Source organism: Netta rufina, assembly GCF_964035555.1.
Source record: "Netta rufina genome assembly, chromosome: 1".
In the NCBI taxonomy this organism is placed as follows: Eukaryota; Metazoa; Chordata; class Aves; order Anseriformes; family Anatidae; genus Netta; species Netta rufina.
Genome location: NC_140123.1, coordinates 191,487,781 through 191,501,257, shown reverse-complemented (window position 1 = coordinate 191,501,257; position 13,477 = coordinate 191,487,781). Strand labels below are relative to the sequence as shown.

The 13,477-nt window shown below is 39.7% G+C and overlaps 1 protein-coding gene across 1 annotated transcript in view; it reads left to right on the top strand.

The window, feature by feature from the left end:
- The window catches only part of SLC2A13 (solute carrier family 2 member 13), a 153,667-nt gene that overhangs the window by 120,976 nt on the left and 19,214 nt on the right, over window positions 1-13,477 (top strand). The window contains exon 7 of the mRNA XM_084302400.1: window positions 8,108-8,233. Coding sequence (XP_084158526.1) covers window positions 8,108-8,233 — 126 coding nt within the window. The remainder of the gene's footprint in view (window positions 1-8,107; window positions 8,234-13,477) is intronic.

Here is a 13,477-nt window from a genome sequence, read left to right as displayed (position 1 = left end):
ACAGTAGCCATCGTCCCATTTCCTCGTATTCTTGGTCTTTTTGTCTTCTTTCATTCAAGTGTCTATCTCTTTTACTGTACTTCTTCAGATTTGGTCAGCTGTGCAAGACATAACGTGAACTTGTGCTGCATAAGTAATGCTGCGATGTGGGAATGGTATCTTCTGCACTGATCTCAGGTTAACCCTGAGTCTCATACCCTAGGGAAATGATACCTGTACAGAACTTCCTCAGGTTCCTTCCCCATCTGATTGTCTTCAGAGTTCGACTAAAACAATCCAGGCAGCAGCAGCTGGTCTGGGCACACAAGGCTTCTCTTGTTTGTTTTTGAATTAGTCACCCTCACATGGTTCGTGTTCCTGAGCTCATTGACCATGTACTTGCACACCACTGAGATGAAGGCACCAGTGCTTAGTGCTGATACACATCATATTCGAGGAAGCTAATAGGCAGAAATAGGTATTTTCTTTATGAATTTAGCAAAAATGTTTTATAATGACCAGGAATGAAAAGCTCAGCCCAGAAACTAAAACTGGTTTTACTGTATTAAATAGCTTTAATATACATCAAGTAAATAAATACTCTACTAATAATGCATTTAAGATAGAGAGAGTGAGTATATTAGCTATTGTACTTTATTTTTCCTAGTTAACTCATTAAAAATCTGAGTTATCTGCCAACTGGACATCAGGATTCTTCATGCTGTTGCTATATCACAGAAGCAGTATTTTTTATAATATGATTCTCATTTTATGTTTCCAGTGTCAAAGTGGCTGATCTGCTGGTCATTCTGATAACTCAGGATTGCAATAATAAGTATAGTAATGTGTTACTGCTATTAAGTTCAGAAGATTATGAATATGTAAAGAGAGAAACTTTTCAGAATAATTTTGCTAGCTCTTAGGAAATGTAATTAAGATTCTGATAGACAGTTTATGCTGTAGAACTGTAGAGTGATCTCAATATAGTCATGAAATTTATTAAGTAGATAGTAAGGATATATCGGTTGGTGATGCTTTTCCTTTTGCTGGTGTCTTATTCCTGTCAATCAAAACTTGTCATTTAAATTAAAAATCATAAGGAACAGGCAGCACTATGTCAGTTACAAGCACCTTTAATTTGAATGGAATTTGAGGAAAAAACTTCCCCAATTAACTTAAATACAAAAATCTGAAGGGTTACTCATCTAAAGTATAAATTCAGAAAAAAAAAAATCTAAGACGGATGATTGATACTTATGTACAAGTAGATCAGGATGCTTTTTATGGACTGTCAGCGTCAGCACACAGTCTGCTGTCAAGGTGCTTATGGTACTAGAGATGTAGCCGTGAGGACCTAAGCACTTAACCAACGTGAGGTTTGTAGAGAGCAGTTTCCTCTACTGGAGTATTGTAGGTAGGAAAAATGGATGAGCCACTGGAGTACTCCTCAAGCCTAAAGCAGAAGCAGCAAGCACCAAGAAGCTGAGAACAGTTGCTCTGTTTAAATCATCTTGCTTATTTCAGGCGTGAGAGTTCTGGAAAAGAGGGTTTTAAGGAAGGTTTGGAGAGAACTAATGTATTCAGATGTGGCTGGCATATCAAGAAGAGTAAGTATTTAAAACTCATCCGAAAGTTTTCTTAGGAACAGGTCACTAAGGAACAGTCTCAGTGGACTAGGTGGAGCAGGAGCCTGATCTGAAGATGCGAGGCGTTGATTGTACAGGAATGTAACTGGGACTTAGATCTGTTCAAATAGCTGTGTGGTGAGATACAGAACGGCACGCAGAGTGTGAGTCTTGTGATTATAAAAGGTAGCTCTTCCCAATGGGCATCATTGATCAGAAACACACGTTACCTAAAGGATTGTCAGTAGAGCCCAGCAAACAAGCTTTTGTAGTTTGGTTTCTTGCAGTTGCAGTAAAGTGCTCCTGAAGTCCTGCTGGGTTCTTCTCATTCTTTGTTAAATATCGTATTTCCTGTGTCCCAGATATGACAGCTTGAAGTAGTATCTTGCAGTTCCCAGGCATTTTAACTACTTAAAGCATCCCCCATATACTTTGCAGAGTGATATTTAATCAGAATTTAATGGTTAGTGTTGGAAGCAACACAGGAATCATCAGGAGAATAAGGAAGTACTTGATTTCGTGCATGAGGTGCAGTGAAGCACGTGCAAACAGCACTAGACCTCAAACACAAGCATGAGACTGTTTTGAACAAGGTCCTAATAGCTAACTGAATTGGAGTTTGTGTATAAAAATTAAGTAGGGAAGGTAGAGGATTGTGTGCATAACCAATTCTGAGAGCAAAGAGTAAGCACGAGGGCATGCCAGGTAAGACCAAAGATCCATCTAGCCTAGAACATGTTTCCCGTGTGACAAACAGCAAGCTGGGAAGAGTAGAAAAGAGCACAATCAAAGTGACATTGCCTTCCAGCCCGTGGTGATTTGCAGTTTGTGTTCTCTTTGGTGGCATTTGCTAATCCTCAAAAGATACTGCAAGGCCCTTCTGTCCCTACATCAGGCATTTCCTGCCTAAGATGATATTTTATGTAGAACTGCCACAGTTCTACGAGGAAAACCTTGTTCAGAATTATGAAAACTTGCATCATGCAGAGCAGGAGCGGTGGGTTCGGCAGGCACTCAACAGTGCAACTTCTTTTATGGAGAAGACAGTTGGTGAAGGCACTTGCAAAATGTCTTACATGTTGTGAGTATATCAAGTTTTCACACCTAGCTACTACTTCACATACACAGGCTGACTGTGCAGCATGTGCTCAGTGCGACTGATGAATCCGATACAAGTGGAAAGAACACATCACCATGAAACATCCTTCTTTGTGAATGTCTTCTTACTCTGAGAGGCTCTTCTTGCTACCCATGTAGCACGATATTAGGAAATTCTGGGAAAGAACTATGTGGTCCACAATATATTACCAAGCTCAGTTTGTATTTCCGTAAGTGGATGATAGGAATATATTAATACAGTTTCCATAACTGGATAACAAAATGCATAAGGCAAAGTTGAAGGTTCCTAGAAGTGAGGCAAAAGTGAAAATTGATAAATGCTTGAAATTAACAATTCAGAAATCAAGGTTCAGCCTAAAAAATATACAATAATCTGACAGAAAGAGCAGCAGCACTTACAGAACAAAGGCATTGGACAAAGGTCTCTTACTACTAAAGCACTCAACAAAAAGTGGCAAGGTGCAATTTGCAGCTCAAATTAAGAGACCCCTGAGAATTGCAGGAAAGCTGTATTTACAAGGTCATTTTACAAATGTAGAGCACAAAACACAATGGCAATCCAAATGTAAGTGTGGAGTATTCTAAACAGCAGGGGGAGAAGCAATTGTGAACCTTTCATTGGCATCTGGAGGGTCACTTCAGCAGGACAGATTTTATTCAGTCTTTTTAGAGACTGCACCAGAGGCTACTAAGCTGCACTGTTAGGAAGGAAGGAAACCAAAATTTCAGTATCAGGCCAGATGGGTCCACTTAGCCGATTAATAATACATCTGTACACTTCAGTTCTCTCTGAAAGAGGAAGGAATTGTCATCTTTGGGATCAACCTGTAGCCTCAGAAAATGTTTGCAGGGCAGCCTGCTCCAGAGCAATGCGCCCTGAAAGCTGGCGGTGCTCGGGCTGACAAGAAATTGCCAGCACTTGAAGTTAGTGCTGTCAGGCTTTTTAAATGTCAGATATTCCCAGTTGGTCAGATGAAAAGAATATAAGAGCCTTGACTGAGTTGGCAGCCAGAGTGGGGAATTGCAGGCTTGGGGATATCTACTCTCCTAACTGTCCATCACCTTATCAGTAAACGTGCTCTGATAATGAAGCAGGATCCCAGAAATCCCATTCTGTGGCACTTCCCAGTACTTTGAGGAGCCGGGATACTGAGGCTTCTGTTCTGTAGACTTCGTTCAGCTGAGCTGCAAAGAAGCTGGACATCTTGGGACCTCTGGAGCCTTCTCTATTTGTTGTTCCTCCTCTCCACAGGCTGAAGCACCTGTCTAGACACTTGCCTTCTTGTGTTGCCTAGGAGCCCAGCTGTGAGGGAGCCAGGCACATTGTAAAACCTTCCTGCTGCAATGCTGCCTGGTTTCATCAAAATCAAATCATCTCTGCCAGATATTTCAGTCCTGATGAATTGACAGGCTGATTGAGAACCATCCTGTCTGGGAATTTTCAGCTGGCTCTTGACAAAGGAACCTGTTTGCAAGGCACTACCTCGTAACCTTAACATGGGTATCAATATTTCAGTGCAAAGAGCAAGGAACGCATTTCCTTCCTATAATTGCATGCAAATATCCTTCTTAACATAGACATCGTGGATTATTCTGGTATGGACCTTTCAATGCCGTAATGGATCTGCAGTGTACATTTGAATACGTAGCAGTATTTCTATTTTCTGTTTCATTATTCTGACATATAGTGGGCATATCTGGGTAGCACTGATAAGAAGGTACATTTCAGGACAGGAAGGAGATCTGTAGTTGATAGTTACATATCAGTAAGTATTATATTGTGCATTTCTTTCCCTGGTATATTGTGCATCCTGATTTGTCTACATCACTCTGAGCATATATGTGAGAATATGTGACCAAGGTCAAATTGATTAAATATTTCTATTTAGCAAATACATGTAGGAATGGGGCTTAAGTGAAGAAGAGCTTAAGCCTCAAACTAATACATGTTTTATTTCCACTTTAATTTTTGGAGAAAAAGATTTAGAGCAAGCAGCTTCAGCACATTATTTTTTTTCTTTGTTTTTAAATTGCTTATTTTTCAAAAAACAACATTCCCTGCTTATTTCAGTCTGTGTCTCCAGCAGCCATTGCTCATTATTAACTGATACAGATTTGTTTACTTTTTTATGAAACAGTTGTGTTGATTCTATGTTGGAGTTTTGGAGGAAAGAAACCCATTGTTCTCCATCTTGGAAAGAAGTGATGACAATCTGCCTTGTCAAATCAACATAAAAAATTGATATCAGTGCTAAAACAGAGCACGGAAGAAAGCTGGATTGTATGGACAGCAACAACCTCGCCGAAATCTGCTGGGAGTTAGATTTGGAAGTGCTTTAAGTCTTAATGTATATTAACATCTAGGTTTGTTTCCTTTGACATAAATTGGTCTTGTCTTCTGAAGCCAAATCCTGAACTCCCTATATCGCTAACGATAAAAAAATCCTAACATAAGTGTAAAGGGTTTTTTAAATATTTGTCATTTGACTTTCAGTCTGAAAGACAAGCTTCAGAAAAGCTGTGGAAAATAATCAAATTGTGAAAAATAATAATTTTAAATTACTTTAGCTGTTATGAGTAGCTGTGACCTCCGACATTTGGCATCACATGAAATGCAGCAACCTTTATTAAGTCGAACGCCAACTGCAAGACACAGTTGTGCATACTCAATAAAGCCTGAGTTGCAGCTGAACTAACAACCCTATAGACAGACACTGGGATCAATAGTCACATTTTTTGATTTTTTACTGGACTGCCGGGTGGGAAAGGAGGAATAAATGAGATACTTTCTACTTCACAATTGACTGGTTACCAGTACCCAGCTCTGTATGTGGTTTTATGGAATTATCAGTAAAGTGAGCCCAGTAGGACACAGTAAAGAGTGCACAGTTTAGTCCTGTCATTCATCTCATGCTTCGATTTTTGTGAGGACACTGAAGTAAATGACGAGGCATCCTGTCCCTGCTCTGTTCTCCCTGGGCAACACCATCAGAGCGATACCCATCATCATGTCTAATTGTCATTCCTCTGCATTCTCGTGCCTTGCTGATGTTCTGGCTGGTGCTGCTTACTTGAATATGTTCCTGCTTGAAGTAAGACACAAGAAGAATACATCTAGAGAACCGTGAATCCTGAAATTTTCCTGAGACAGTTGTTGCCTACAATTGACACTTCAATGTGTCATGGTTTGCACGTGATGTTCACATTAAATATAATTTGCATATAGTTGACTTGAAGATCCACTACCTCCTTTGATAGCGTGCAGTGTTCAGAAGTGGCTGCTTTCCGTGCCAGGAAGGCGTGCTGCATGTACTAGCAACCTGAATCTTTTTAGGAATTCATGTTGTTAAAAGATACTTTGATATACAGCATAACTTGGTTGGAAGGTGTTTTACGATATGAAAATCACATATTAGCATAAATTACCATCAAATATAAAATAGATTATTAAAAATTTATGAAATAAAAAAATACATTTTTTTTATGTGCTGTCTTCTGTACCTGTCAACTGTGTTGCTCGCTGTCCATTGCTGTCCTAATATTGATTAATGAAATGCAATGAAGTTTCTCTAATATAATATTGGAGTGGTCCTTTCCTTTCATAGTTGATAATTGTGGTTATATTTTTCTCATCTATGCTTGTGAGAGAAGAAAGAAATGCTTACTACTGTCAGATATGATCAACTTCTGCATGAATGTTTTGTTTCATCTCCATTATAAAAAATTATTTCTGCAGTTTATAGCTCTATTAATAAGAGCTAATGTAATGCAGTTTTTCCAATTAAAAAGAAAAAAAAAAAAAGAGCAAGCTTTCCAAACCTGGATTTGATCTCTCATTTATGGAAGAGGGAGGTATACTTAAAATACATTTAGTTTCTAAAGAGCAGACAATCTGGAAATTCTGCAATAATTTGATAATTTAGAAAGCTTCAGTGTTAAAGAGTACAACATTCTTAGACTGCAGAAAAGTGGGAAAATGCACGGTTCAAAGGAATACATTGTTTTTAATGCTTTCCTAGACTCTTTCTTGCCAACTACCACACAAACTGACCTTATTATCCCACTTTTAGAAACATCTTAGTAAGGAAAGTTGAAATGTCTAGATGTCAAATATGCTTTCAGACTTTTAAAATCTGTATAATCTGCTTTTCTGATTTAGTTTCTTGTGACTTCATTATGCAGTTACTTTTACTTTTGCTAATAACAGTATAGTTACTTAAGCAGATTATTTCTTTGTTCACTGAGTCATTGTTATAGATGCACACTCAGAATTATTAGGATTATTTCATTGGGTTTGTTGTTACACGTATACATTTTGAAGGTATTTTGGTCACCTTAATTATACATTCCCAGATAATATATTTCAAAGTTTAATTTTAATTTAAAATTTACAAGTTTGCTCCAGGTTATAAAGTTTCTTATGCTTTTATTTTTAACTCCTAAAGTTGTCCCTCAGAATTTATGAGGGACTTTACTGATAAGAGTGTATCTCCAAGTCTCAGATGGCTTCTTGGAAGCTAAACACTCAGGTAGTTTAACCACAGTATCAGTGGTCTTGAGCATTTGTAAGATCTGTGGACGATTGTGCCAGAAGCTTTCAGATAACTCGCACTGTATGAAAAGTTTTGGAATGTCTTCATAGTTTACATGCCCGAATCCCACTCCATTTGAGGTAGGTTTTAGATTGATACCTAAATGAAATACCTATAGGGCTTTTGGCACCTAAGCTCCCAGTAGGGTCAGTGGGGACATGGTCAATAGAGTCTGAAGAAGTTTACTGCCTTGTCACTTGAGTCAATCGCAAGACTGCACTGACCAAACTTTGCCTAAAATGTAAGCATTTCTTCCTCTTTGAGAACCCCAAGGCAATCTGAGACATCTGCATGGAGCTGGCAAGTATGAAGCGCAGGAATGATCTTCAAGAGCACTGTTCACTGCCATGAAGGGCAGGCAGGATGTATTTTTGGGCACTAGATGCCTGTATGTGAATTGACTGCACTCTGTCCGTTAAATATAATGGGAATTCAGTGCCTGAGTTCTCACACGGAGGCGCATGGTGTCATAATTTCAAACTGACTCCCACATCCATATGTGCCCAAATCCTGCTGTTGTTTTTTAAATTAAAATTCATTCTTTGGGTGAATTCTCCTGCAGCCTGATCAAGATTCATTGGGAGCTTTGCAACTGGGCTCACCCTTTGCCAAAACGTGGTACAGAAGATGGAGAAAGCTATTTGTATTCTGTTTTGGGTAGTTTCTATTATCTTGTCTCCAACACTGACAGCTTGACTATGTGCATCCCAGGAATGATTAGGTGGTGCTCTTGGCTTTGACACGTACAAATAAATAAAGTCTTCCTAAAGTATTTATTTCTTTCTCTTTCAGTTATTGTAATGGATGTATGTTAGATCCAGACTGTGGTCTCTGCTACAAACTGAATAAATCAAGTGTTGTTGAGTCCTCGTGCATCCCTGTTGATAAAGATTCTACAATGAAAGCAGCTTGGGGCAGGTATGTCACTTTTCAAGATTTTCTGGTCTTATGATCTACTGACTGTGTATTTTGCACTATTGAGTACACTTTTAAACACAAAATGTTACTCTTAGGATATTCTGGAAGAAATCCTTAGCTATGTAAAGGAATGGGTAATTACATTCTAACAAATATTCTAAATAAAAGCCTTGACCCTGGTGTGTGCAGCCAGCTCTGCCCCTTAGAAAGTATGGCAAAAGTGTACTAGCGATTAGTTAAATTAACTTTTCCCTAAGGTTTCCATTCATTTGAAGTGGCATGTTCCCTAGATATACATCTAAAGCCTTCTGAGTTAATTTTCTTTTAAAATGCTTTAATTAAGCTACACTTTTAATATTGGCCTAATAAGGAAACCTAATTACTCTGCTGAAGAATCTAAAATTATAAAAATCTGAAAAGTACAAATTGCCAAAAGCATGCTTTGCAGGCACAGATTTCTGTACTGGGCTTAAAGTGAGCATCGTGGTGTACGTTGCACTTGGGGTGTAAAAATGTGTGAATTCACAGAAAAAAAGCTCCAACATAACTGCAAAATATATCACACCTCTTTTTCTTAGGCAGCACAATGATTCCCTGTGAAGTCACAGCAGTTTTCAGGTTTTCCAAAATACTGACTGTTCTTAAGAAATGACTTTGTGAGATGGATTGAAGTCCCATAAGGGCTTTCTTTATCAATACTTTAAACTTGATCAGGGCTAAGATATTTTAAAGAATGGTTGAATGCCATAAATGAATCGTGTAATTATTGCTGATAAATGTTTAATTACTGCTGATAAAACCTTATCTATGCCACCTGCGCATCATAAACATACTTGGGAAATATGCAAAAGTTTGTGTGGTAGTTTGGGCTTTTTTTTCATATGTGTTTCTCAGAAGTTAATTCCAAGTATCTTAGTGGTAGTGAGTCATATTGGGCAGAATTTGGAAGGTATGGAGATATCCACTAATTGTAAAATTGTTAATTAAAAATTACTCTAAAATTGCCCTCATTTTGGTTTCAATACTGTTAGGGTGTTATGCCTCGTGGCTCATTCTATATGCAGAAGAGGGTAGTTTGTGTCCTTCATAATCCTATTTTAAAAGTACTGGGATCATTTTGTGGCAATTACTCTTTGTTAATAAGTAGCTGTGAAGACTACAATAGCTCATCCCTCTTGCATATTCTGTGACTGTCTTCAGTTGTACATACCTTGCATATTACCTAGTACCCTGATGTGCTCAGCAGCACTTGGACTCTCACGTTTGTCTAGTAACAAATGTCTTCATCAACATTCATTTCATATATGCTGTAGTTTTGAGTACTATGTCTATACTTAGCAAAATCATAAAAGCATGCGCTATGACATAAATGGAAGCATAAACTTGTTACGGATAGTTGATTGATAGAGTCAAACTTTATTTATTAAGCAGTCTTATATAACATGTAGTAAATGTAGGCATCAGAAATCCGTTTATATTCATGATTCAGTCTCACGGCTCCTTGTTGTACAGCCTATTGGAGCAAGTTAGATAGGAAAGAAGAAATACTTCCATTTCAAATTGCAGATTTAAATATTTACATCTTGTACAATAATTCCATAGTATAAGGACCTTGTTCAAAGTCTTTCACGCAAAAACTCTACACTTTTAAATTTGTTATATTGGTAGTCATTAGAGTAAAATTCCTGCCTCGAGAAATAAATTCAATGAAATAACTGTATTTCTTTCTCCAAAGAGTATGTGTTCATCCCCATTTCTAGTGTTTAATTCATGAATTTCTAATCTTGTCTCCACCTGGTCTGTGTAATCAGGAAGTTTTCTAGCAAGCTGGTCCTTCAAGCTGTGAAATAGCACCAGGTGGTACCTTCTGTTCCACACCCTGTGGGACAGGCATGCATTTTCCCTCCTTCTCCTCCTTGCAAATACGTGTACTTCTACGTAATAGTCCACAGGTCTTGACTTACAAGGGTTCACATCAACATATCCCTCACTTCTGGTTCCTCAAATGCTGACTCTGCTTCACAGCAAAATCAGTCCCACAAAGAGGATTTCTTCTACAACCAAGAGGACTGCAGCAGGGAAAACCATGTAGTTACATTTTCATTTGTTCTGAGCAGCAGGGATCTGTGTCCTTCTGCCAGCACAGGGAGAACAAGTGCCTAAGGCAAACCAACTGCACTGGTGAAGAAGTTACGACTGCGCCGATGCTAGATATTGCAACCCCTTCGTTTCAGAGTTATGTTGTCACAAGCTAGATTTACAGCAGCGGGTATTTAAAAATACATGGCATTTTTATGATCAGAAACTAATTTAATGGTTTAAAAGATGATTTTCTGACTTGTGAACATCTGCTACACATGCAGGGCCACATGCAGCCTCTTTGTATTTTGCCTCCTGTGTATTTTGCTGGTTTAATGCCATCCAGGGTTGGCTGAATGTGTCTTAATGTCTTAAAACCTCCAGAATTAATTCTGGCCAATTTCTTTGGCCAGAAATTTTGTCGAGGGGAGGAGGAAGACCTGGGCTGTTTGTCTCGGATCTGTTGGACCTCAGTTTGCCTGGGTATTAGCAGAAGCAGCAGCTCTGGCCGCCTTCCATGCTGTGGGAGGTTCAGAGAAATGGCTTCTACTGCACTCGTGTTAATGGTGCCATGCAGTGCGTTTCTCTGCTGCTGTGCTCGAGCCTGCTTTATTCTTTTCATGCTGGAAAGATGGGAGCTGCAGCCATGGACAGGTGCATATGGTCACATCATATGATGTATGTACAGCCACATAACTGCACCCATCGTAACCCCAACCACACTGACATGCACTCAGGGGCTTGTCTGTTCCTGGTGTGTAACCCACCAGCCAGGTGAGAAATGCTCAGAGGCACCAGGAGAGATCTCGTTGTATTTTTCACAGCACTCTACAGCCTCACAAGCTGACAGAGAAAGCCCTTCTGTTTGTGTGTTTATAGCTTTGCTCTTCCCAGTTGATCCCAAGGTACTTCCATAACGCTGACATAACAGGCAATGTTTTGACTGTTATCTTAAAATACAGTAATGCTTTTTTATTTGCAAGAAGTTTCCCCAGTGCCAGCATTGTGTACTAGACACCACCTCTATTTTTTTTGTTGTTGTTGTTAATCATATTTATTCAGTTACAGTATGTTCTAAATTGAGAAGTTATGGAGAAGAGGAGGGGAAAGGAAGGAAGGGAAAAGGAGGGGAAAGAGCAGAGATTTCAGCCTCCTGTGGCTGCCAACAAGGCTGTTTATGTTGCTGTGGGTTGTCATAGGAACCAAGGGAGACAATTAGACCATCCAAATGTTTTTCAAGAAGAATATAGCATTTTGGTTCTTTTGAATATAGAGAACTCCATGGCCAGCAGTGGCCCCAGGGGAGGAAGGATGCCATGGAAATAGTGTGAGAATAAATCAGACCAAGTCCAAGCCTGGCCTTGAAGCAGCACGGGTAGTGCACAACTGGTACACTTGCGAGATCATACACGTAAGGCAAAGAGAAGAGATTTTTTTTTGTTGTTGTTATTTAATCGGTTACATAAGCCTGACTCTCACACTGGGATAACACACAGAGGAGCATCTTGTCTGCCTCACCGGCACAGTCAGTGCTTCGCAGCCCGTGGCATCACTGAATCAGTTAACAAACAACGGCTGACGTGCAAACCTGGCTGCCTTCAGCTCTGCCCAGGGACATATAAAGGATGGTTTCAAGACAGTAAGCGAGAATATCCTTAAATTATTCACTTTGTAATAAAAGGAGAAGAGCTGCATCTTCTCTCTCGGTGTTATTTGAGGTTCTGTGTTGGGACTTTGTTTTCCGAGGTCTGCAAAAGTTTGTGTTTGGCAGTTCTGGACAGCTGGCAGTTCTGTTCTCTTCATGAACATCGTATTATAAAATCCCCACAGAGCTGATAAAAAAAGCATTATCTTGGTGTTACAGATGGGGATGCGATGGGAAAATTGCAATACACAGCTCGGGTGGCACAGCAGAGGTCATAAGCAGAGTCAGCTCTTAGTGCTGGATGTGGAGGAGATTGCATTCAATTCTGCACTTCCACAGCATAAACCAGGATCTAGTTCTTCCCCACAACTTCAATTACTCCCCCAGTGCTCTCAGAAACCTTGAAACTTCTCCCTGTGTGTAATTGCAATAACCCTAGAGGCCAGCCAAGAGTGCTCTGGAAGAAACTTTAAATGACATTAATATTCTTACAGCTGAATGAATGACCGTGGAAGGAAAGGAGCGACTAATAGTGCCTTGACATGACATTAACCTTGACATGAGGATATTGTCAGGACCACAGTAGACCCGCCACTGCGAGCTAAAAGTCTCTCATGAGCGACTCTGAGCAATCTCCCTCTGGGGAGAAAGATGTTGACTTTATACAGTAAACAATGATGAAGAAATAATAACATCATCTGCAGATCAGAGGCGAGCCTAGAAGCCATCCTGTCCACAAAATTAGCTGGCAGGTCTCCACAGTCCCCTGAGGAGGACGACTGGGAGCAGAAATCTATAAAGGGAGAAGAGCTGAGTGATTTGCTTTCTTCTGCCATTTTTATTAACTTCGTTAGGGGAACATCTTCCTGCCATGGGAGTTTAATGGTTGATGGAGAATCCGGCTTTTGCAAATATAAAATTCTCCTCGCCGAGGACATTGGGTATGGAGGTGAAATATGAGCACCAGGGCCTGTTGCTCACGTCCATCATTTTTTGCATAGCTGTGCCTCAGAAACCTGTTCTGGGGAAAACTGGGTTTAAACTGCATGGGCAATGCAAGGCAACTGATGTGGCAGCTAAATCCTTCAGGAGAGTTTCCACCACAGGAATGTGCCTCATGGCCTCAGCATTCGAGCCTGGATGCTGACTAGATTCCAGTGGTTTACAAGAAAAAAGAGGAGTTCATTAGCTGGGTTCTCAGACCACAGCCTGGTTTATGTCTACTGGGGGACGTGCCAGTCTGTCACAGCCTTGTAAATATTCTGGAGAGTTTTAAATCCATACTGAGCTGCCTGTTGTCTAATCCATAGCAGATGAGAGTGATAGAAGTTATTAGAATGCTTTTTTCTTTGGATCAATGATAGATTTTTTCTGGAAATATCAGGTTCCTTTAGCTGCTTAAGTGAAGAGACGTGAATAAGTTCCTTATACTCGTGTTGCTAGTTGCTATCTTTTGCAGATGCTTTTGCAGTGAGACAAGTCCATTAGCAAAAGTTGCTGTGACTGCTTTACTAATACCA